At 44.5% G+C, this 25,562-nt stretch overlaps 2 protein-coding genes across 7 annotated transcripts in view; one reads left to right on the plus strand and one right to left on the minus strand.

Annotated features, from left to right (window-relative positions):
- On the plus strand, window positions 1-14,277 carry IL17RB (interleukin 17 receptor B). The gene is given in 14 exon segments (XM_036868419.1): window positions 1-73; window positions 2,167-2,191; window positions 2,960-3,100; window positions 4,589-4,716; window positions 5,099-5,225; window positions 7,073-7,120; window positions 8,593-8,697; window positions 8,700-8,734; window positions 9,505-9,570; window positions 10,595-10,640; window positions 10,643-10,693; window positions 12,182-12,280; window positions 13,493-13,534; window positions 13,537-14,277. Coding segments are annotated over 14 exon segments (1,482 nt in total). The 5' UTR covers window positions 1-13; the 3' UTR covers window positions 14,046-14,277.
- The window catches only part of ACTR8 (actin related protein 8), a 25,712-nt gene continuing 5,370 nt past the window's right edge, over window positions 5,221-25,562 (minus strand). Inside the window, exons 3-14 of one of the 6 annotated variants that reach the window (XM_036868415.1) lie at window positions 25,418-25,528; window positions 24,690-24,794; window positions 24,234-24,407; window positions 23,622-23,715; window positions 23,272-23,404; window positions 21,821-21,974; window positions 20,941-21,036; window positions 20,290-20,430; window positions 19,089-19,353; window positions 18,187-18,350; window positions 17,169-17,357; window positions 5,221-5,830 (exon numbers count right to left, since the gene is read on the minus strand). In XM_036868415.1, the coding sequence (XP_036724310.1) occupies window positions 17,214-17,357; window positions 18,187-18,350; window positions 19,089-19,353; window positions 20,290-20,430; window positions 20,941-21,036; window positions 21,821-21,974; window positions 23,272-23,404; window positions 23,622-23,715; window positions 24,234-24,407; window positions 24,690-24,794; window positions 25,418-25,528 (1,581 nt within the window). In that variant the 3' untranslated portion in view covers window positions 5,221-5,830; window positions 17,169-17,213. Of the gene's footprint in view, window positions 5,831-12,097; window positions 12,270-14,298; window positions 15,547-17,008; window positions 17,358-18,186; window positions 18,970-19,088; window positions 19,354-20,289; window positions 20,431-20,940; window positions 21,037-21,820; window positions 21,975-23,271; window positions 23,405-23,621; window positions 23,716-24,233; window positions 24,408-24,689; window positions 24,795-25,417; window positions 25,529-25,562 lie in introns of those variants that run through there. The other 5 variants (XM_036868413.1, XM_036868414.1, XR_005021802.1 and 2 more) reach the window with 5 other exon arrangements.

Consider the following 25,562-nt stretch of genomic DNA (forward strand, 5'->3'; position numbering starts at 1 on the left):
CGGTGGCCCCGCGATGTCGCTAGTACTGCTGAGCCTGGCCGCGCTGTGCTGCGGTGCCATGCTTCCGGAGCCGGTAAGCCCACGTCCGCGCCCCTCTCCCGCTTTCCCGTGCCTCGAGCCCGGACCCAAATTCGTCCCACCCGTCAGCTCACGCTTCTCCAAGGCGTTCGCGGAGGGCCGTCTGAAGGGGACGCTGTGCATGCTCTGGGGCACCGGGTGTCGGGCTGCTTGAGTCAGGAGCAAGGGAATCAGACAAACCTGGGTTCACATGCCACCATGTGCTCTTGATTCAGCCATTTATACTCACGGAGCCTCTTGTCCTCATCTGTGTAAGGAAGGGTCATACCTAACTTACCAGGATCCAGTGAAGGACAGCTATAGGGACTGCAAGGCAGCAGCAAAGAGCCTGGCACATAGTAGGTGTTCACTATTGTTATTGCCTGGGGTCTTGAGGTCTGCCCTATTTGGGGGCACAAGAGCTGCTTCTCCATTCCACTCGCCTTTTTTGCCCTGTTAATTTCGCTGTACTGGGGCCCTTGTCCTCAGAGCTAAGCTCCTGAACTCTACTGCAGGTTTCTTTTCGTCCCCTGTGCCTTGAAGGACTGAGGGAATCTTCTGGGTCATTAAAGAAAAGCTCATCTGCGAAATAGCATTTGAAGCTATATCGCTGCCCTTTTAGCATAGCACATAGCATAAAAGCATGGTGTTACTTGGTGATGGAAAGACAAACCCCATTCCCTGCCCTTACGTCTTCAGCTACTCTCCTTGTCCTCTGTCTCAGTTCAGAGCCCATCCCCTCAGTCCCTGGCCTTTTCCACTAGAGGAAGAATTCATTGCCTTTGCAGTAGCTGCTGTTAGGCCAACAGCTTGAACTCTGTAAAGTTTAGAGCTGTTGCTTTGCTTCTTCCTAAAATTTGTCTCACCAGCCCTTTGACAAGAACGTAGCTCCCAGTATCGTGGCTCATTTGTTTAAAAAGCTGCCTGATGATATCCGTTGGAGTTCAGCTTTAAAAAGACAAAGATGAGCAACTGACAATTTCACCCAACTCAGATTACTCAAACTATCAAAAGTCTTGCCTTCTGTCATACAAGGTGTTTAGAAACGTTGAGGCCGTGAGGGATCAGATTCCAGAGCTGGTGGACTTAACCACACTGTGTCATGTCACTGGAACTTGCGGCTGCCTTTTAGATCCAGTATTTTATTACAAAACCAAAGTACTAATTATTTTTTCCTATAAAAAGACATGAGCAGTTAACTCCAAAGGATTTAATACTGGCCTTTCTTAGACACTGATGATATTATTTATTTTTTTAAAAGTTCTCTTTATTTTTTTAAAATAAATTTTATATATTTTATTGATTTTATTTTTGGCTGCACTGGGTCTTCGTTGCTAGCGTGGGCTTTTCTCTGGTTGCAGCGACCGGGGGCTACTCTTCGTTGCGGAGCATAGGCTTCAGTAGTTGTGGCACGTGGGCTCTAGAGCACAGGCTCAGTAGTTGTGGCACGCGGGCTTAGTTGTTCCACAGCACGTGGGATCTTCCTGGACCAGGGCTCGAACCTGTGTCCCCTGCATTGGCAGGCAGATTCTTAACCACTGTGCCACCAGGGAAGCCCTAAAAGTTCTTTTTAAAAGATAACGTGATGAAATCACAGTTGCGTTATGATTTTGTAAATATCTCAGGTGAGTCCTTTTATATTAGAAGAATTTTTTAAAGCACCTGGGAAAGGCACCATGGACTGCACTCTTCTGCTTATCTTCTTGGCACAGCCAGTCCTTAACCTGGGAAAACTCAATAAATATTCTAGACTGTCCTGAAAGCCTGCAGGTAAACATTAGCGTGTGAAGGGACCTTCATGGTGGTCCAGAGTTATCCCCTGCTTGTAGCAGAGACGGCTGAGGTGCAGAGAGGGGTAAACCCACCTCTGGTCTTTAAGGGAGGTGATGGCCAGGCTTGAGGGTCAAGTGTACTAGTGGTTAATCTATGGCCCATCATAGCCTACCATGGGGCCACGTAGTCTCCCTCAAACTGTGAAGTGGAACCAGCTCAGCATTCATCCCTTGTATATGCATTTAAGGAAGAAGATGGTGTTTTGCCTAATTGGCAAATGAAAGCTTGTGGTTTGACGGTATTCAACATGGTACTCGGTTTCTTTCTCTCTTGCAGACGATTCAGTGTGGCTCTGAACCCGGTAGGTGCACTAGAAACAGGGCTTTACATCAAGAGCACAGTTGGACCTTTAGGGGACCCGAATCCCGGCAGTAGGTCATGAGAGACCAGGCACAGGGTGAACCATTGCTTCGTTAGCTGATGCGGGTGAAGCCTCTATCTGCTCGAGGCAGAGCTCCCAGGGTTTCGGGTTTCGGGGCTGGACTCCTGGCAAGTTAGAGGCACAGGAAGGGTGGGAATCGCCATGCAAGGTAAAAAGGGAAGCCTGCCACTCCTTGGAGGGAGATCAAGTGCCACGGGAGGGACGTCACTTACAGTTGGGAACAGGATGCAAATGTTTTAGAGAAGAAGGAGTGTGGGAGATTGTAGCATTTGAAGACTGGGTGGGCTTCTGCCCAAGAAATGTGGATGGACAGGGTGAGCTGGAGGGGAGATGGTACCAGCAGAGACTGGGAGGTAGGACGGGAGAGTCATGGGGGCCAGCTGGCCGGAGTCCAGGATGAGGTGTGGGGAAGGCAGGACTGATCCTAGTAAACATGTCAAATATATTAGATACACACATACGTATGAAGGGACCCGGAGTGGTGACACGTGCTCTGTCGGTTGGGGCCCGGAGGTTGAGCATCACCTCGGCTGCACATCAACCAGCACTGAGAAATGTCTGGCCTGCCTTAGCTGGAAGAAGAGATGAATTGTGAGTGAGGGGTGGTCAGGGTGGGTCACGTAGAGCAGGTGGCATTGGTTTGGGCTGGGGAGGGGGGGTGTCATGGGCAGTCTCGCCTTCTCCCAGGACCATCTCCAGAATGGATGGTCTGACACACCCTGACCCCAGGAGACTTGAGGGATCTCCGAGTGGAGCCTATTAAAAGCAGTGTTGTGCTGGAGGACTATTCAGTTTTGATGAACATAAGCTGGATACTCCGGGCAGATGGTAAGTTTGCATCAATCAAAGATAAGGCCTGACGTGTCTGCTAAAGCAGAAAAGGGCAGACTCTACAACCCATTACTTCCCCTCCCAGGCACACATCCAACAGATATACGTACATGCACGCACCAAAGCCACAGACTAGAATGTTCATAGTAGCAGTATTCATAACAGCCAAAAACTGCCTCAAATGCCTGACAGTAGAATTAGAATCACAAAACGGAATCCAGTATAGCAATGAGCATGAATGATCTGTAACTACACACAGTGTGGATGAATCTCACAAACAAAAGAAGCCAGATTCAGGAGTTCATACCTTCACATCTGCACACAGGCCTGCAGTCCTACCCACCAGATGATTCCATTAACAAAAAGTGCAAAACAGGCAAAACTACTCTAGGCAGTTAGAAGTCAGGACAGTGGCTACTCTCAGGCGGGGAATGACTGAAAGGAGCCCTGAGGGGCACTCCTGGGGTGTTCCTTAAGTACTGGCTGCATGAGTGTGAAAACTCATCAAATGGCACGCTGGTGTGCTTTTCTGTATGTTATGCTGTCCTTCATGGAAGAAAATTGGGTAAGGCCAGAGATGATCCCCGAGGTGTAGGAAGACATTCTCTCGGGTAGATAAATTTTCCACCTCCCAAAGGGCATTGTGGAAGTCCTGAAGTCCTCATTTCTCTGAGGCACCTTGTGAGTTCTTTGGATGAACCAATCCTGGGGACCTAAAGGCCACGTGTGTAGGTTCCACCCACTAAATTCAGCTAAATTCCATCCGGTCAATAATCTGGGAGTGCCAGTCGGGTTCCCAGAGGGCCAAGGGGAGGCAGACACAGGCACAGACTCCATCAGGGGAATCCTGGAGAGACCTGTACTGCGAAGGGGGTTGGGGAGAGAGGAGCAGGAGAGGGCCCTGGTGAGACCACATTAAATTAGATGTTGCAATAAGGCATTTGGCTTCATCCCTGGCACAGAGCAGGCTCATGTATGTTAGCTGTTGTTATAGGCGGTGGTGCATGAGTTGGGCCTTGAAGGAGTAAGACTTGGAGAGGCAGGGAATAGGAGGAAAGGGCATCCCAGGGAGAAGCATCAGCATGCGTAAAGGTGCAGACGGAACAGGCATGGCTGCTGAGGACACTGTGAAAGGCCTTTGTGGTGTTCTAGACAGCAGGCCTGTTCCTCTTAAAAGAGACCCAAAATAGTGCAGTTAGACTCCTCTTTGCAGGCATCTGTGAAATTCAGGCTCACCTATGAGGAGGAAAGGCTTTGGAATTTGAATCCATATTCTTCCGCTGATGAACTCTGTAAGCCACGGCAAAGCTCCCTGAAATTCCCTAAGCCTCACTTACCCCATCCGTAAACTGGAGACAATCATCGTGCCTACCTTTGAGGGCTACAGTGAATGTGAAGTGCGATGAGGCAGGTAGGCTGTCTAGCATCAAGTCATCCACAGATTTGGCACTAAACACACAACTGCCCTCTTGCCCACCTCGGCAGCCAGCATCCGCTTGTTGAAAGCCACCAAGATCTGCGTGACGGGCAAAAGCCACTTCCAGTCCTTCAGCTGCGTCAGGTGCAATTACACTGACGCCTTCCAGACTCAGACCAGACCCTCTGGTGGCAAAGTAAGCACTTGGAGACACTTGGCTAATTGTCACTAATCCAGGTCCTTTGTTGGGGGTGTGGATGTTGTGCTCACATACAGGCTGCTGAGAGCTACAACCTGGAGCCTGAAGCAGGATGCCTGGGTTCAAATCCCATTTGGGGCCATTTCTCTGCTGTGTGCCTTGGGCGAGTCAGCATCCCTGGGCCTCAGTTTCCCCATCAGCAAAGTGAGGGAAGCTGAACTTAAATTACATCCTGGCTCTAGAATTCACTGGCAAACCGTGTAGGGTCCATTTCCTTAGTAGACATTGACTAGAGACGTGAGTTTCAGCAGTAGGTTAAGGAATGAAATTATAAATGAGAAGAACTTGGAAATTCAGGGCTTCCCGCTTTGCCTTGCAGTGGACGTTTTCCTACATTGGCTTTCCTGTAGAGCTGAACACGGTCTATTTCGTTGGGGCCCATAACATCCCCAATGCAAATATGAATGAAGACGGCCCCTCCCTGGCTGTGAACTTCACCTCACCAGGTACACTTCCTCACTCTTCTCTTACTCTCTGTCTTGCTGGGACACCTGTTTGGTGTGTGGTTTGGTACAGAGAGGCTGGGTACCCTGGACAAGGCGTTTGGCCTTGTTGAGTCTCGGCTTCCTCGTGTGTAATATGGACATGACGGTAACCACACCTCACTCACAAGGAGAGGATTAAGTCAGGTGCAATGGAGGGGAAAGCCCATTCCTGTGTGTCAGGCACTGATTGAGCACTTGACACGCATCATCTCACTTAAGCCGTCAACAACCCCGAGGTTGGGACAGCCCCGTTTTACAGATAAAGAAACTGAGAGCTTAAGTAACTTGCCCTGGTTACACATGCAGAAGTGAAGCTGACGGTCAAACTCTGGTCCTTCTGGACTGATGCACTTTAGCCATTCTTTGTTGATGATGCAAAACGCTTGTTCCAGCCTCAGCTTCCTGGCAGGCTGTGTAGTCTTGACAGCGTGCGGCTGGTCTCTGAGGATGTACAGACTCCAGAAGGTTTGTCCTCTGAGCTGCGGTGAAGAGGCAGGTGGCACTGAGTTGAGTGCTGGGTTCTTTCCCTTGCTCTATGACACACGATCAGCTCTCTGGTGTCACACCTGCAGTAACACACACGGGGTTGGGGTGAGGATGAGATGGGATCATGGGTGAGGAGGGTCCAGCATGGTGCCGGGCCCCAGCAGCTCCCACGTCACCCCCACTCGGCTGGGTCACCTGTTCTGTATCCCATGCCTGTCCCTGTCCCAGGTGTAGCATCGAAGCCAAATGGGGCAATTTCCAATCTGTCATTGTTCCTTGGTTGTGGTCCAGTGTATTCTTGGCATCACATCATTTACTACACAGTAGTGCCCAGCTTTCTTGATGAGACTAAATCTCATTTTTTAAATTATATTTTGGAATAATTTTAGATTTACAGAAAAGTTGCAAAGCTAGTACGAAGAGTTCCCATATTCTTCTCACCCAGTTTCCCTTATCGGTAACATCCTACATTACCGTGGTCTATTTGTCAAAACTAAGAGTCCAACACTGGTACATTTCTATGAACAAAACTCCAGACTTTATTGGATTTCACCTGCTTTTCCATTAATATCCTCTTTCTGTCCCAGTGGCATTTAGTCCCCCGTGTCTCCTTCGTCTCATCTGATCTGTGACAGTTTCTTAGTCTTTCCCTGTGTTTCATGACCATGACAGTCTTGAGGAGTGATGGCATGCATCCTGCAAACCCAATCTGGGTTTGTCTGGTGTTTGTCTCATGATTAGACTGGGGATATAGGTGTGTTTGGTGAGAATTCTGCAGAGGTGAAGCACTCTTCTCATTGACACTCTATCAGGGGTGGGTGACATGCACAGGACGGCACAGGTGGTGCTCACCTTTGTCTCTGGTTAAGTGGTGTCTGCCAGGCTTCTCTGTGTAATCTAGTATTTTTCCCTTTCCCAAATTTAGTTTTTGGAAACAAATCACTAAGTCTACCCCATCCTGGGGTGGGGGGTATAGGGTGGGATTAAGCTCCACCTCCTGGAAGGGGCAGTATCTACACATAATACCAAACCTCATTTTTGAATAATGGTTGGTTTCTAAGTCTTCTCTTGGGGATCACAGATAGTTTTGATAAAGGCTGTATTTAAATTAGACTCTGGTTATCACTTCATGAATAGATAACCTTCTGTTTAACAGTATGATGTTAGCATCTCATTTATATCTGCTATCTGACCTCATATGTGAAATGTTCTGGCAATTCATTACAGGTGTGGTAAGCATATGTGTGTGCACACTTGTTGGCAAGGGGGTGGAGCAGAGATACCTTTTTCTAAAATGTAAAAACTTTCTTTCAAATTTCCAGGCTGCCTGGACCACATAATGAAATACAAAAAAAAGGGCATCGAGGCGGGTAAGTAAATACAGCATTTGCTTTTGTTATTAGAAGAAATTTATAGCGTGAATCAGCGCAGCTCAAGCTTTTTAAGATGAAGGAACTGAGGCCTAGAGTGGGGCTGTTATGTATCCCAATTGCTCAGACTGTGAAGGCTGATCCCGGCCAGCGCCGTGCCCACTGAACCCAGGGATGGACAGACTCTTAGTAGGTTTATATGGTGAGCAAGTCACAGAAAAAAAAACACCCTGCTCCCTTGGTTAAAGTAACATTTTAGGCCAAACCAAAGGCCCTTCCTGCCTGGATGGGAATCTGTAAGTCCTCCACCTGCTCAGACACCAGTACCACTGAACTGTGGTCACGGGCACCCTGCACACCTTCTGCTTGGATGTGCAAACATTCAAGGTGGGAGCATTAGCTAAAGTAGTGACTAGAAGCAGGCTCTCAACCCGTGACCTCACGGGGGTCCACATCCTACAGGCCAGACTGTTAGAACCTGCCCCCACCCTTCGCATTTTTAAATAAGCCCATTCAGGATAATCAGTCCCAACTGTCCAACTTCCAAGGGTTTTACAAGGATTTCTGTGCATTTCCGGGTAATACAGTCTTAGGGTGCTCATGAGGCTAGTGGTTTTGAGGGGATCAGTCCCTGCCTCTTAGGCACCCCCACGCCACAGGCATCCCTAGGAACCCCAGCAGACTGAGTGCACGCGTCTCCTCGCTGGAAGGCAGACTTGGAGCATTGTGCCTCCTCTCTCGCCTCCCACCAGAAGAGATGTGGAGTGTTGGAGGACACTGGGATGTGAGGGGGTCTGAGGGCCTCCAATCATCCTAGGACCCAACTCCTAAAGACAGTTCTGAGCTGGGACTTGAAATGGCCTCCTGGGTGGGGAAAATAATACACAGTATTCTATATCATGTTCCTGGAAATTAACCGAGTGCTGATTTGCAAGCCACATGAATGAAACAACCAGCTTTTTCTCAGAGTAGACCTGTCTGGGTATCTTCTAAGCATGAGATATTTCCTTATTTCTTGACATCCAGTAAAGCTGGGGCAGAGTAGTCTGATGGATGGAGTTCCTGGAACGCAGAGTGTTCTAGTTCTAGCTGAATTCCCTCGCTCTATAAACTTAGACATGTCTCCTAACCTGTGGCTCCTGCTCCCCATCCTGGAAAGGAGGAAATCCTGACCCCAGCCCTTCACTCAAAATGGATGTTGAGAATAGAAGGGAGTAGTAGAACCCGGCCTGTGCCTCTCACCACCCTCAGCCCAGGGAAGCTGTTTGCAGCAAAGTAGTGACGTGGGGTCACTAAACTTTCTTGGGCAGCAGGTTACTTTGAGATGATAAATAAAAGGCACACTGTGTAGCTGAGTAAGTATCTATTGGACGTGTGCCTCAGAACGTACATCTGTTTTTGTCAAGCCCTTATGGGGGCTTAAATGAGGGCTGAGTTTGCAACTCCAGTCTTGTGATTCTCTCAACTCACAGGAAGTCTGTGGGATCCAAACATCACTGCTTGTAAGAAGAATGAGACCATGGTAGAAGTGAACTTTACAACCAGTCGCCTTGGAAACAGATATATGGCTCTCATCCAAATTCCACTGTAATTGGGACTTCTTATGTGTTGGAAGTACTTTTTTCCCCTTCATTTCCTCAACACCACCCCCGTCCTCAACCTCCAGCTCTCCTTCTCTTGTCGAAGAAGGCAGATTCCCTGGACAGGCTCTCTTTTGAGAGAGCACGGGCAGAACTGTCTGCTGTACAAATATGCTGGGCTATTTTGATTAATTCAGACAAAGAAAAACAAGTCCCTGGGAGCATCCCTGGAAACATCCCTGTGACTCTAAAACCAACCAAAGGTAGAGGTCTCAGAAGTATGGAGTGAATCCTGACTCACACATAGTCTAATGAGTTCAAAGTCAGTTTGGGAAGAGCGGTGTCTTCATTGGCAGTCTTTGATCTAATCATCTGTATGGCTCCTAATACTTTTTTTTTTTTTAATGTATTTATTTTTGGCTGCATTGGGGTCTTCATTGCTGCCTGCGGGCTTTCTCTAATTGCGGCGAGTGGGGCTACTCTTCATTGTGGTGCGCGGGCTTCTCACTGCAGTGGCTTCTCTTGTTGCAGAGCATGGGCTCTAGGCACGAGGGCTTCAGTAGTTGTGGCACGTGGGCTCAGTAGTTGTGGCTCGCGGGCTCAGTAGTTGTGGCTCACGGGCTCTAGAGCACAGGCTCAGTAGTTGTGGCACGTGGGCTTAGCTGTTCCGCAGCATGTGGGATCTTCCCACACCAGGGCTCGAACCCATGTCCCCTGCATTGGCAGGCGGATTCTTAACCACTGTGCCACCAGGGAAGTCCCTGGCTCCTAATTCTTGATTTTTGTCTCACTCACCTGCACCAGAAGGAACTAACTCGAACTTCCGTGGTGGTTCAAGTGACTGGGGAACGTTAAGGTGCTGTGGTCCAGGTAAAGCTGAACGAGATGCTCTGGGGAGGGGAGGAGAGGGGAGGGGCACTGAAGACCCACTGCACCGCCACTCAATGCCTTTGAGGAGTTTTTCTAGTTGGAGCAGATGAGTTCTCTCCCCAGCTCGCTTCTGCCAGCAGTCTCGCCATTATGTGAGGTTGATGGGGAACCCCGGCCTCCATCTTCACAGCTGTGAGGTCAGGAAGCTGACCTTATCATCACGGTCCCTTCTGCTTTTGTGAGTGGCTGTTGACTTTCCAAGGTGCTTTTATTCCTATTTTCTGTCACAGAAACACAGAGGAATTCTGAGCCATTTTATTATCCCAAGCCTCCATTTTCACTGCAAAATGAAGTAACAAAGGATTTGAAATCAGCAGGCTTGGGTTCCCAATCAGCATATGAACTTTGAAGGGCAACTCTGTCCCCTTGGGGACTGAGTTTACTCCGCTGGAGAACAGGAAGTTGGGCTAGCAGGTGCTCTCACAGCTCTTTCCACTCTGAGTGTATGCTGTGGGGCCATGGAGGGTCCCGGTGGGACACAGCTACACCCAAGACATAAGGGCCTTTTTGTTCTTCATTCCCGGGACATACAGGCAGAGCTCAGACACGCCCGGAGGAGCAGATACCCATCAGCACGTTAGGACTGCACCCCTTTTCCAGGGAACCAGACTCTCCTAGTCCCAAGGGACTTACATGTCGTAAAGCACTGGCTTAGGTCAAGAGGAGTCCCACTGCTCTGTTTTTTGGAGGACATATTTGTATATGTATTAGGATGTGACCTAACCCTTTTACATAAGGAAATTAACATCTTAGCAACATGTACAAAGTTTAGGTTCACAGCTCAGGAGTCTTAGAAGGTTTGGTCTTGAGTCACTAGTCTGGATTTTAGGGCTTTGTGACAGAAGTATGACCAAGGAAAAAAAATGTCCTATTACAATGCTAGAGAGGGGTTGAAGCCAGAAAAAAAGGGAAGAGAAGTTCTGGTGAGAGTACAAATAAGGCTGAGCCCCTCATTTCTCCTTAGCTGACTCCGTATTTCCATACCTGTGGCAACGACTGCATCTGACGCAGAGAACTGTGGGGCTTTGCCCACAAACGGGTGTCCACTTCCCTCGGGATCACAGTAAGTGTCCAGCCCTTTCTATGGGAGGATCAAAGAGGCTGAGGACATGAAGGGCCCCGGCCCCACCCCCATTCAATATGCAACAGGCTGGGGGTCGGGGAGCGTGAGGGAGGGTCCCTGCCTGCAGGTGCTGAACAGGGTACAGAGAAAGACGGCGGTGCTGTGCCCGAGAGCTGCAAACTAAGTAAGAATGAGGCTTCATTTATGAGATCAAGATCCGTGACCAAGCAGGATATACACAAGAAGGGAAAAAAATCAACGGCGCAAAATTGATATTCAGAGTGCCGCAAGGATCTCCTGAAAAACGCCAGGGCTGTAAAGGGACTGAGTGTATGAGGGAACATGCATTTCACTGCTTTTTGACTTTCTTATCCGTCTCAGTGGCCCAGGCCTGGCTGTTACTGTGATTCATTGTGGCCACACAGACATTTGGATAACAAATTAGGAATAGTGGCACCAAGAGACACACATCATTGGTGCCTAAGAGCAGCTGGTTCTGGAGAATGTCTCTCTGGATTTAGCGATGTTAGTACCTTCATTCCAGGTTGACAAATAAAATGCTTCCAGAACTAGCCCAGGGGTGGGGTCAAAAGTTAAAAGGGGGCTTCCCTAGTGGCTCAGTGGTTACGAATCCACCTGCCAGTGCATGAGACATGGGTTCGAGCCCTGGTCTGGGAAGATCCCACAAGCCGTGGAGCAACTAAGCCTATGCACCACAACCACTGAGCCTGCACTCTAGAGCCCGCGAGCCACAACTACTGAGCCCACACACTGCAACTACTGAAGCCCGCGCGCCTAGAGCCCGTGCTCCACAACAAGAGAAGCCACCGCAATGAGAAGCCTGCGCACTGCAACGAAGAGTAGCCCCACTCGCTGCAACTAGAGAAAGCCCGTGCGCAGCAATGAAGACCCAACGCAGCCAAAAATAAATAAATTAATTAAAAAAAAAAAAGTTAAAAGGTGCTGGTCTTAGAAACCCACCCTCCTAACAATCCTGACTGCTGTGTAGGCACAGTGCCTATGGATTCCTGAGCACTTTCACAAGCTGGAGCTTAACTGATCCTCAACATTCCCGTAACCAGGTGGCATGACCCCCCACATCTGTCAGTCTGACAAAACAGCCTTTAAAAATGCCATCTATCCATATTATGTATTAAGTAATTGCACCCAGAATAACATTAATTCAGCAAAGAACAAAAAAATGAATGTAAACTCTGGTTACCACAGTGAAAATGTGGAGTAAGAGGCCAAAATGATTTTAGAGGACTGTTCCTAACCTCCTGGCCCCCTCTCCCTTTTGAGAATCTAATGAAACACCTGGACACTATGGAAAAACACACTGATCTGCAGACCCCCTGGAGGTCTACTGACCCTTGGCTTTAAAGGGACCAAAACTTCCACAAAGCACTGAGTAAAAGTTTTAGTTTCCAAGTAAGAGATAAATTTGGTTCTGTTCTGCTGAAGATGAACAAGCTTTGTTTTCTCCAGGCAGAGGTGTGTCGGGTGGACGGCTGCCTCTCCTCCTCTCGGCTCTGCTGGTGGCCACGTGGGTGCTGGCGGTCGGGATCTATCTGACCTGGAGGCATGGTAAGGGTTATAATTCAGTTCTTTAAAGAAACGCAGATGAGGAAATAACACTGATTTTTTTTTTTTAAAGGAGATTCCTCCAAAGGCAATCACATTTTGGCATTACACAAGAGTCAGACATTTAGTTAATGCCTCAGAGCTCTCCTAAAGACTAATATAATGACTGGACCACACCTGCTAAGGTAAAGCAGGGACTGGGACTCCAGATCTGCTATCACCTGTTTTCTTTTTACCATCGAGGCATCTACGACGAGTGTAATGGGCCAAAGATAGCTGATAACAAATTACATTTTACCTGTGGTAGATACTCTATGCTAGTTCCTACTTTTGAAAAATAATTCTTCCAAAGCATAAGAACAACACTCACTTGGATTCATATACTCTAAGGATCTTGCCACCTCTAAAACACCGAAGACTTGAATAAGAAATCAGAGTATTTATATAGATACACAGCTAGAGGGAGGCCCACTGAAAACCTCTGCTTCTCCTCCCCTCCACACACAGACAAGGAAATATAAATGTAGTCTTTGAGTTGTTTGTGATGTTGTATACATAACAAGATTAATCCCATGTTCTTAGGTAAGCAAGCCATGTCGAACTTTGACCTTAAGAATACTTATTATATTAATGGATATTGTTTGACTTGTATTCTTTACAGTAGTTTCATACCTAGTTTCCATTCTTTAGCACGTATAGGACAGAATTCCAGTTGAGTTCCAGCTGAAATGGGGGTACCACTTAACCTTATGGAACTGTAAAGAAACTCTACCACCTGTAGGTAGAAGATGGAACAACTACTGAGTTGACCCAACTCAAAACGTGATGTGAAGGGCAGAGAGGTCAGCTGTCCTCGTTCACATATGGCACTAAAACTACTAAATTTACAACCCCCCACCTGAAACAGAGTATCTTAAACCTGAACAGTTTCTATGAATTTATTTGAAAAGCTACAGGCTTAATCAAGAGGACTAATTCAGTGATAGGGACTTAGAAAATACATCTTTTAAGCATCTTTAAGGTTTAAGCATTGGTGTGTTTCAGGTGATGTGTACAAAAGGAACATCAGGGGTATTTTCCTCTCTGGCAGTAATAACATCCCTGGTGCTCAGCTGATGTGCCCTAGCAAGGGATCATTCATCAGCGATGGTTTAGACTAGCGTGAATGCCTGTTATTTGCTGTCCACAGATGACAAATGCTTTTCTCCCCCACAGAAAGGATCAAGAAGACTTCCTTCTCTACCACCACACTACTGCCCCCATTAAGGTTCTTGTGGTTTACCCATCTGAAATATGTTTCCATCACACAGTTTGTTACTTCACTGAATTTCTTCAAAACCACTGCAGAAGTGAAGTCATCCTTGAAAAATGGCAGACAAAGAAAATAGCCGAGATGGGTCCCGTGCAGTGGCTTACCACTCAGAAGCAAGCCACGGATAAGGTCATTTTCCTTCTTTCCAATGATAACACCATGTGTGATGGTACCTGTGGCAAGAGGGGGGGCAGCCCCTGTGAGAACTCCCAAGACCTGTTCCCCCTCGCCTTTAACCTCTTCTGCAGCGATCTGAGAAGCCAGACTCATCTGCACAAATACGTGGTGGTCTGTTTCACAGAGGATACCAAAGACAACGACACTGCGCTCAGTGTCTGCCCCACATACCGCCTCATGAAGGATGCTACAGCTTTCTGCACAGAGCTTCTCCATGCCAAACGTGTGTCGATGGGGAGAAGGGTGCACGCCTGCCACTACAGCTGCTCCTCCCTGTAGCCCAGCCACAAAGCAGGAGACCTTAAAGCCTTCCTACTGCTCCAATTACAGGAGGAAAGCATCTGTGATGATTCTGAAGTTTACCGTACGGGCTACTTGTAGGGAGGATTACAGTTGAACCTTGAACAACCCAGGGGGTAGGGGTGCTGACCCCTGTGCAGTCAAAAATTCATGTATAACTTTACAGTCCACCATCTGTATCTGTGGTTCTGCATCCGTGGATTCAACCAACTGCAGACCTGTAGTATGTATTTATTGCAAAAATCTACATATAAGTGAATCTGCCCAAACTTGTGTTGTTCAAGGGTCAACCATATGTATACCTGCTTTAGCAAAAGGAAGTAAGGGAGGATTCACAACTGAATACATACACCTTAGCCTAGTAATTAAAAGTTTTTATGCTAATAAAATTGTTACAAATTTACTAACTACTATGGCATTAAAGAACAGAAACTGAATTTATAACTATAAAGCTAAGTCAATTTCACACCTAAAAATCAAGAACACTTATTAAACTATAACCATTCAGATAATCAATGATAAAGCATCTCCCAGCCGAATATCCAGTCTTGAATAGTCCATGCTCTGCAGAGCAGGGAGAATTGTTTAGCTCTATAACTTTCTAAGTTTAATTAATGAATGCCAAACCTAAGAGTCCTCACTAATTCACTCAATAACTTCTTAGGTGAAAAACCTTCTATTACACACACAAGTCCTTATTTCTAAGATAACAAAAATAGGGAATAACAAGCTGAACCTGTCTTTGCTGACCAGATGACCTACTCTATGTGGAACCACTTGTATACTTGGTATTTGCATAGGACCCTCCCTCTCAGAACTAGATTCATGTCCTATCTGACTCTTGTACAGGTGACTTTTAACATCAACAACAAAATACATCACTTGCACAGCTGATGTCTACTTTTGCCCAAAGTTACCTATTAGAAGTCACTGTCAGAATTCAGAGTTTTATGGTTATTACATAACTTTCCATGTTCAAAACAAAAATAATTCCTATGTTGAAGTTAGCCCTCTTGAAGTAATTAATCTTTTTATAAATGAATTATTGCACTGGTTTACTTAAATAAAAAACAGAATCTACCATAGAATTACAGAATGTAGAGATGTGTGGCGTTTTAAGTCCTCCAACTTTTTGCTTTTCTCAAAGCATCTTTTTCTTAATGCAGAGGTCACCAAAAGGTTGTTTATATTAGCACCCATATTTTTCTAGGAAAGCTTGTCTCTTTCGCACAGTGCAAGACTGCATCTGCTCTAGAATGTGGGTCAGTTTCAGGTGGATGACTGTTAAAATGTTCTTGTAGATTATCCTTAAAGGACCATGCCACTCCTTCTAATACATGTCTTACAGATAAAGACCAAAATAAGGAAGCATAGAGTGTCCAGCTTCACAAGCAAGTACTTAGCAATGCCTGAGGCAATACAATTAACGTGGTAAAGCTCACTTACTTGTCATGATCAGTTTTCACGGTGCTTGTAAGTGCTGGTAATAGAAGATGGCTTATGTCAAAACTTGGACCAGAAACCAACCTCCTCTGAATCAACATCTACCAGTTATAAGAGCAATATGCTATTATGTGAAAAACTATTATAAACAGAAATACATTATGCTTTTAGAACTAGGTAGCCAGTATTAAACTGTGTTGAAACAGCCCAGAAACATAAAATCAGTATTGTATAAATTTAACTATTTTGTTAAAAAACTGAAAAAATAAAAGCATACAATTTTCAAATTTAAGGCAAACATCCCAAATAATACCAGCAAATTAAAATTTTGTTATACTGGCAGACTCTTCTTTGTTTCCAACCTACTGAGCAGATATGCAAAATAATCCTATTTATTTAAAATGCTCTAGTAACAGCATTTCTCCAAGTCCTAAAACTTCCAACCATCCTTTTTTTGGCCATGCTGCGCAGCTTGTGGGGTCTTAGTTCGCCGACCAGGGATTGAACCCGGGGCCACAGCAGTGAAAGTGCCGAGTCCTAACCGCGGGACTTCCAGGGAAGTCCCCCCAACCGTCCTTACTGCTTCTATATTCCACTTACCTGCATCTACTTCTGTCTTTCCCCCAGCCCCACTCCCACCCCCAGTTCTAGAGAAGCGAGATGGTCCCTGGCAGGGAGTGGCAGGAATCAGGCATCCTCCCCATCCTCCCAGGTCTCGGAGCCCATAGGCTGTGCTGGCTGGCTCCAGTCTCCAAACCTCCTTCCCTTCCTCTGCAGGGGCTCAGAAGGCTGGACCAAGGCCTGGACCACTGGTGGTAATAGCTGTCTGTATTTAAACGTTGGTTCAGACTGCTCACAGATTAAGGTCAACTGATCATACTGAACAAAAAGTACTCCAAGAACTTTCACTTCATTTTTCAGGTAAAGGAAAATTGGGGACCTGATGCTTAAGTTAGAAATTACAGCAGTCTCCTTGTTTATCTGTATGACACATTAGAAAATCATTAACCTAAATCATTTCTATCTGGCTTTAGGAAGCAAATGAGTTTTCCTTTTCATTTCTGTTCTGTTTTGGTCAATGATTGTTTTCCTTCCCCAAGCCCACCCTAGATTATGTCAGTAACAAAAGCCAGCCAGCCCAGCCTTAAATCTTTGCCTCTGGAAATCTAGACCTGAATGTGCCCCAATATTTTTTGTAATACAGGAGAAAATTTTTAAAAAACAAAAACCTTTCTTTCCTATTTGGAATTTTAGCAGCATACACAAGTCATGACATACGTGCTTGCTGTACTAGATAAGAGGGAAAATGCGTGACCAGACATTTCTCACAATTCAGGTGCACAGTCACACACCCACCCCTCACGGTTATGTGAGACTGCCTGGTGACTCTCAGAAGCCAACCTAAATGAAGGGCTTCACCACCTGAGAACCACTCTACTACAACAATTTAGATCATTGGGAGTTACAGACCCTGAAGAAGGGGCAGGAGAGTTTACCACTGAAGACTAAGTTCATATTTATTCTCAAATGTCCTGACTACAAAAGCAGCTTATTTTTTACACCAATGTCATGTTCTCAACATAAAAGTTAAAATTCATAAAACTTAAGCACCTAGGTCAATAAATTAGAATATAAATGTTCTTTAAGAGTCTTTTATACCACAAGGTTATGTGTTGGTCTTCAACAGTGACTTTTCTGTCCATTTCACCACACAAAAGCAGCTCGCTCTCGTAGCATGCGGACGCCAAAGCGCTGCCATTCTCTCTGATAAATCCACAGCTCCTGTGTCGTATCTAAACAAGCCAACACTGCCCCTCCTTTCCATGCAATCAGCCGGGGATCCATGTCCTAGAGAGGTGATAAACAAAGATATTTCAGTGTAAGCAGACAAGATATATACTTAATCATTTACTTGAATTTGGGGGTAGAAAAAACCCTGCTGAGTCAATATGGAATAAACCAGATTTTCAATCTGCATTAAAGACTCATGAAGGATCCATGAACCACAGACATCTTCTATTTCAACTCACAAGAAAATTTTTTAGTTTTTATTACTGAAAATGCTACTATTCACTATTTACTATTATTCCACAAACAGTCTCTATAGGCAGGAACATATGTAAGGACGTAACTTATTTTGAAGTTTGACTGGAATAAATATATCCCACAATCCCTCCCTCAGAATTAAAATTAAATAAAAATATTCCCAGGAATTGTCAGTGAGAATAATAAAATACAGACACAATCTGTTTCTAAATTCCTGCGTTTATGGTTGCCAAGACAGTTCAAACCAAAAAGATCCTTGAAGATCACCTGGTCTAGGGACCAGCAGGAGATTCTTAATATGAAAGAGATAAAAATGGAGTTGTTCTGGCTGACAGCGTGAGAACAGTCAGTCTTCTCTTCACCCCATCCAGTCCTCTGACAAAGGTGGAAATCAGTCATGCTAGTTTGGAGGGCACAGCAGGGACTAAAAGCCAGTAATCTAGTCCCTAGTCCAGAGCTCCTTTCACCACATCTGTGACCTGCTGAAGTAATTTTTCCACTTGATCAAGCCCTTAAGAACTCCCCAGACACAAACCCACGCCTCCCAGGATTTTCTCTGTCCAATACATTACAACTAGAGATAATGCTGTTTCACTGGCAAAGAGTACAACTTGCACCGTGTACAACATACCTTGGGCCTTGTGATCACATCCACATTTTCAATAATTCGCCTGAATGAAGGTGGCATCTTATTGAGAATTCTGTGCTGCAGAAATTCTTGAGCTTTATGAAACATCAAACCACCTCCCACCACCAGGATGGAGCTGTACATCTTCTTTTTGGTTTCATCAGATGCTGAAAAGACAGTGAAATCCCTTCCACGCTTTTTCTCCATATCCACCACCACCCCAGGCCAAGCCACTATCATCTCTTGCTTGGATAACTGCAGGAGCCTTCTCAAAGGTCTCTCCCAACCCATCCCAGACAATGCTGCCATGCAGCCAGAGGAACCTTGCAAAACACAAACATGAGCATGTTGCTGTCCCACCCCCGACCCTGCTAGTAGCAGGATTAGGACCAGAATCTCTAGGGGGGCTACCAAGTCCAGCGTGGTGTGTACCCACCACTTCCCACAGCTTCACCCTGCATCCTGCTTTCCAGCCACACTGGCCTTCACACAGGCTTCTTCGTCTACCTGGAATGCCAAGGTAACACCTCACTCTCCCCCTAGATCCCTCTCTCTCAAACGGCTCTTCCTCAGGAAAGCCTTCCCTGCCTCCCCCCCTCCACAGCTCCTCCTGAGTAAAAACCCCTTATTAAATCCCTCAATCAGAAACCATCAGTCAGAACCCTTTAGTTCAATTTTGTAGCACCTGCCACAGTTGTAATTTCATCTTTGTGTGGTAAGTTGACTTGATTTGGTCTCTTCCACTAGGCTCCATGCTCAGTGAGGCCAGGAACCAGATCCTAACACCTGACAATGTAGGCACAAAGCAGGTGCTCAATAGCTTTTGCATGAACATGCTGCAGGGCAAAACTACACCCTAGCCTGAACCCTGTAATTGCTCTCTCCCGGCTCCCAGACGTGCTTACAACAACAGTCTATGCTATGGAGGATGGCTTTATCCAGGCCCAGGGCTTTCCCTTCAAACAGCGAGATGGCAGTCTTCCTGGACATCAGTGCAGTGAGAGCTTCCTCAGAATCATTGCCAGCCATCAAGCAGTCTCCCTGGGAGGATCCCAAGTCCACCTCCTGGGAATGCAGTCTTTCTGGAAGATCAGAGGACTGGCCACGAAGATCCCCCTCAAATCCAATGGGTTTGGATGCAGACTTTCGGTCAGCAGTAGCTTTTGCAGACTTTAAATCAATCAAAAGGAGAATCAAATGGATGGTAAGGCTATGATAGAACCTATGATGTTCTCCAGCTAGATCCCCCCCTCCCTACCCCACTACTCTACACTCTATAAAACGAAGGTCTGTCACTGTGCTGCAGAGAGGAAACACACCATAGTCCTACGACCAAGCATCTGGTCCCCACCCCTGGATAACTGGGAGTGAGGGGTGGTGTGCAGAAGATGAGGAAGTGCTGACAATTCCAAAGCAATCACAGGCAGGCAGCGCAGATCACAGAACTTTGCTATTACTGATTGGATTTTTAAGATTGAAATGTCAATGCAGATGAACCTCTTCCCCCTGAGTTTTTAAGTGTAATAGTTCACTGGAATTCTTAGGCCAGTGGCTATTATGGGTCCTCATTTTCAGACCTTAGCTAAGCACCCCATGCTCAGCTTTGGGACAGGAACAAAGACTAGAAAAGGTTCACTGCCCTCTTCTCTCCATCATGAGGTGCTGTTTCATTAGCAGATAAGAGCTTTAATTTGTGCCCCTGAATCAGACATCCTATAACTAGGATCAGCTTTGGACAAAACAATTCAGCTCTTTGCCTGTGCCACCCAGCTTTTGCATGATAATTTAAAAATAAGTTAAGATTTTACTGAAAATACTACTGGATAAATATTCAAAAGTAGATAAAATATTATACATAAAGTACATAAATAATACACGCCAAAAGGGAAGTATCTTATAGACTGGTATTCTGAAAATTGATGTTTGCTGAATAAATAAATCTGTCATCTGGATTTTAAACACAGACTTCATTTCATCTACGGTCTTAAAAACAGTATCAGCTTTAGTATACTGTCAGATTGCAGCCACTGCAATGATCCATTAATTATGGGCAAACTTCTCATACAGGGACAAAACTGTCTCCTCTCACAAAGAATTACCACAGACCTGTTCTTGCTTGCTTTGTGTGGCCAGCAGGTAATGTTCATCATGAGGATCCTCAGGGTCACCCTGGGATCTGTGCTGCAAAGTTGTCATTTTCTGTCCAACGATTCCAAAAGTTGCTGGATAAAACAAAGCCATCGGAGCCTGTGCATGGAAGGAAAAGAATGACCAACCAAGGATACTGCCTTCTGAAAAAACTGACTCATTAAATAAATTTTGTTCTTCCAAAAACAAAACTGGCAGATCAGATCCTGTAAGTTAGACCGAGTAAGCATTCTCTTTCAGAAGTAACATTACTTCTTCAGTGCATGATAGGCCGGAAAACTCACTTATCATCAAATTGAATGGGTGATATAACACCAGAAATCTCAAAGTAAATGTAAGATAAGTGCCTAGTAATCTACTTTATAATTTCCTAGTAAGAATGATGCCACTTTCTAAATAACAACTCATCACATACTGGCTAATTAAAATAATGGCTCAGATCTGTTCTAATCTGTACTCTACCAGTGGTTTAAATGTTGGGTTAGCAGCTAATTTACAACCAGTTGACATTCTCACCTCATGAGGTTTCCAGCAAGTACATATTCTCTCAGTCTGATTGAACCTGGCTGCCTTTCTTTCTACCCATGGAAATATATACCGATGTGTTACCTGGAGTTTTTCATCTCCTAATCGAAACTGGTAAAGAAGGGCAGGGGAATCTGGATGTCGAATCTGAAACTCATGGTCCTGAAGCCCAGAGATGTCCTGATTCCAGGAAAAGATGCTGTCAGTGAATCAGTAAAAGTGCACGCAAACTCTTCAAATGCCATCTAAATCTAACCTATAAAAGGGCTGCCCTACAACTTCCTACCACTCCCACTGGAACTTAATAAAACAAGAGTTCAACCGTACCTTGATTCTCTTTCAACATTTCTGAAATTCCCACTATGTGCATTTTTGTTTGCTTCATTATCAACACACACCAATACAATGTCCAAACCAGTAAGCAAATTCCCTCAGTAACTGGAAGATGTTACCCCGTCTTAGGTTTCTCAAAAAAATTTTTATTCAGAATTACATTACTTGAAAAATGCTTAAAAAAAAGTTGGAAAAAGAAAGGTCTAAAACAAATAGCATAAAAAGGTAGCAATTCATATACAGCAATGACTAAATGTTGACTGTTCACAATACCAAGAAAGTGCTTCAAATGATACCATTTTATTAACTGTCTATACCTATGTATTTACCTGCTACTATTCATTACATCCAAAGGTTTATCTTTATCCTTTATTAGAATGATTGTAGATCCTAAGGAGAGAGATATCTGCTAAACTCTCTTAAAAAAACTAGCTGTTTTCCAGAGCCTGAGACACATCCGTACAGCTCTGACCTTACCAAAAAACTCTCACTCCTCAACAGCTTCAGCCTCAAGGCTTTATAAACTTGGGTTGAACAGGTTGCATAATACTGTTAAATTTTTAATTATCTTTAAATATCTTCAATTTTTCCTGAAAACAAAAATAATCAGCAACTTTGATTTTGCTCCCACCTGATCTAAATGACAAAAAGTTTCTTTAAGGTGCTGCAGAAGAAGGCAATCCATTTTATTTGTTAACTGGCATTCTCTGTAAGGGAACCCAGCTCGCTGCATCAGCCAGTAAAAACATCTTGACACATCAGATCCACCATATGCCAGACAGAGCCTAGTGTTAAGAGAAAAGGGCAGATGGGTAACCTGTCCGTTAAGAAGGTGCAAAGGGTGCTCCAAAAACTCAGTTAGGCACAGTGAAACACAGCAAGTTTCAAGAAATGTTGCAGAGATAAATTAAAGCATGAAAGGACAGAATGGATGTAAGGGAGAGAGAAAGGAAACTAGCAAAAAACAGTGGTGAACATCTAGAAGCAAAAAATGCTATTTGCAAAAAATGTCCAAGAAACAGAATACACACTAAATCCAGCTCACTTCCAAGTCCATATGTGTAGCATATGACAGCTGTTTGACTGTCTATACTCACCAACATGTAGAAATGGCAGGCAGTGACACCGTAAGACAAACTTAAGGGAGAAAATCTTAGCGAATACTATCCACTAACTGAATATTTCTACGATTTGGAAAGATCACTGCTGTGTTGTTTTAGTGGTAGAAGACCTGGGTCCAGTGTTTTCTCTATACTCTGAAAACCAATGGCATTAGGTGTTACAAATGGATGAGCCCAAACAACTCAATCTGGGTTTGAGAATGCACTGTAACTTGGGGTGGGAGGTAACAAATTAACCTTTCTCATGGACTGCTGGACCCTCTTTTAAATCTGTTTCTATGCCTTAAGAGTCAAACTTCCTATGTGAGTGACAGGAAGAATTAGAGCATCCTGAAGAAGCCATGCTGGAAGCACAAAGTGCTGCAGAGAACTGGTATGTGCACTACCTGAGCGTGCTTACCTGTGCTGGGCTTGTCTCAGGACAGACAAGCAGCAAACCTGCTCCTGCTAGTTATTTTATTAACTCTTCTATCAGTGATGACATAATGAATGGACTTGACCACCATAAAGTTACTCCTCACTCACCAAAAACAATTATGACAAGAAAAGCAAATACTCAAAATGCTAGCTAGCTAGAGAATTCAGACCTGAAAACCTGTTTTCTCCTACATGACTTGCCCAAATAAAGCTTTGCTGTGAATGTGATTGGTATCTCTCTGCCACACCACAGTGAAAGACACAGAGCTAACGTACACACTTCCTCTGTGGGAAAGCACACAACACACACTAGGGCTTTCAGGAGCTGCTAATGTGAACTCATGTTAGAGAGTTCCAATGGGAAGGGTAAAATCGGCTATTTATAGCCGTGTTAGAATTTGCACTTCCACAATCTTACTGGTTTCATATGAAAAATCTGAATATGTAATTCCTTACAAAAACTTCTTTCTAACTCATGACGCTTTTAGTTGAACAGGCTGTGTGGGGAGAAGGAGCAGGGAATACCTCCTCCCAAGCTCCTCACCGAGTGTTCCGATGAGAGACCCCATCCTCCACACAGCACACGCTTGTCTTTTGGTCTCCAACATCTACAATACACGTGCTGCTTAAACCACTTCCATAGGTGGCACACACAGACTCTTGATGGACCACGATTCCTGAAAAACAAAAGGCAGAGGGGTGAACAGCTGGGGAGCAGGAAAGATCCTACAACAAATATTCAATTAAAGTCTAGGAACCTCCAGGCAATCATCCAAGTATCACTGACCCTCCCAGAATAAGCATTTCAATAAAGCAGTGAATCAGATTAACTTTGTCAGGAAAAAACAAAAACAATCGCATTTCAGGCAGATTTCACTGGGATATCAGACATACCTGAAAAACCCATCTTCATTAGGATCATATTCACTAATTCCTTCACATGCTGTTTATTATAGATATCAGGAATTAACAAGATACATCTATAATACTAAAAAGAAGAACAAAGAAAAAAATATAAAATGGTTAACACTCAAGTCAGGTCAAAATAAATTTCACCACACTTGTCATCAAAGAGGAATCTCTCTAAAGCAGTAGCAGCAATGGCTAGAGGCCCAAAATAAAAACTCAAAGCTCTCTGCTATCCTTTAGGTTTTATGAAAAGAAACAGAAAATGTTGAAGTTTTGTGGGCTTTTTTCCCTTTGAGTTATTTAACACTTGTAAAATGAAAAATAAGACAACTGATGTTACCGAAAAAGGTCCAGAGAGAAGGCATAAACATGAGCAAGCTTGCTGATTGCAGAGCAGCTGAGAAACACCAAGAACCAAACAAAATGAGAAAAAAAAAGAAAGCACCAGAGGGGAATTCAGTGAAGGAAAAAAGATATCCTTAACACCTTAAGGTCAAGAAGGCTTCAAGGACACTGTCTTACAAACAACTGAGTATAGTATACTTTTATTGACCAAGAATCTTAAAGACAATCCAATAACTGGTCATTTTAGTTTACCTTTAAATCTTTCAGTGGGATTTCCAAGTATTTTTGTATTGCATGAGACCATATTACTTCAATATCTGCCAGAACAGCTGTAAGGGAGCCCCCAGGTCCTGGGTGAATATTTAACTGACCTCTTCTGATAGGCCAGTGAATATTGTAACAGTCCAAAGGATTAACATACAGGGCCTAGAAAAGACAGGGAGATGAATACATTGTTAAAACTCTTCTCTCAGGGTTTTCTAGATTCACACTCAAAGACCTAAGGCCAGAAATTATCATTAATATTTGCTGACTGTTCTAATGTTGAGAGAGGTGTAAGTAACATCTCAGAAGCCAGTGTGAATATCTGGTCCTCAGGGTAGGATTACAGAATGCTGAGAAAAACTAGAACTAGGTGACAAAGCAAATTAATTTTATAAATAGTTTCTAGGTTTTCTTCTTCCATTTCACTGTAAAGAAGTTTCCTACCTCTTCTCCTACCAAAAACTCAGGGTGATGAGATGTGTTTGTCCACTTATTTCCAGAGCAATGATCTAAAATCGCAGGTCGCATCTGCTTGTTGTAGGAACGTGCCTGAAATAAAAGAGCATCAGAAAATTCTCTGAATCCATGCAAGAAAAAAAAAGGGGGTTGTCCTCTTTTCTCCTCTCTCACAGACCAGATACAGTGGCAAATTTTAATCATAAATCCAAGATATGTGACAAAATATTGATTGGTCACAAGTGGATTCTCCTGCCCTTTTCCACAATCTTGATTTCTCCCATAATGTTAACACTTAGGCAGTGATTTAGTCAGTCCAAAATTAGTACTGTACTCTGCTGAAAGTTGAATACAGATTTATATATCATATAGACTCATGTCCATTCCTAGCAGTACTGGTTTATCACATTAAAATGACAAATGTAGTAAGAATACAGCTTCCCATCAAGATCCTGGAATTACACACTTAAGACTCTCAGATAAACTATATTTTCATCAACTTGATACAAGAAACACCACCTTACAAATTATTGGGCCTGCCTAGACATTTGCAACATCAATTCAGGTATTCTGTAGGTGGTTAAGAATGGTTTTTCTTCCTCTTTTAAGGAAATCCCATCTTTAATTTGCATAAGGAAATAGGGAGCACACACGAATGGTTACGACTTAATAGCAGTGGTCAAAGAATGAATCTGAAGAAAGAGTTGAGACCGAACCTGCTCAGGGGACACAGGAATCCGTCTTGTACCATTTGACATCTTTTTAGACCATATTGCTTGATCCACCATTTTAAGGCCATTTTGTCTTTGTTCATTACTTTCAGGTTTCTGGGGAAAAAGAATAGAGATGAAGAGTATAAAG

Source organism: Balaenoptera musculus, chromosome 11 (genome assembly GCF_009873245.2).
Source record: "Balaenoptera musculus isolate JJ_BM4_2016_0621 chromosome 11, mBalMus1.pri.v3, whole genome shotgun sequence".
NCBI classification, from domain to species: Eukaryota; Metazoa; Chordata; class Mammalia; order Artiodactyla; family Balaenopteridae; genus Balaenoptera; species Balaenoptera musculus.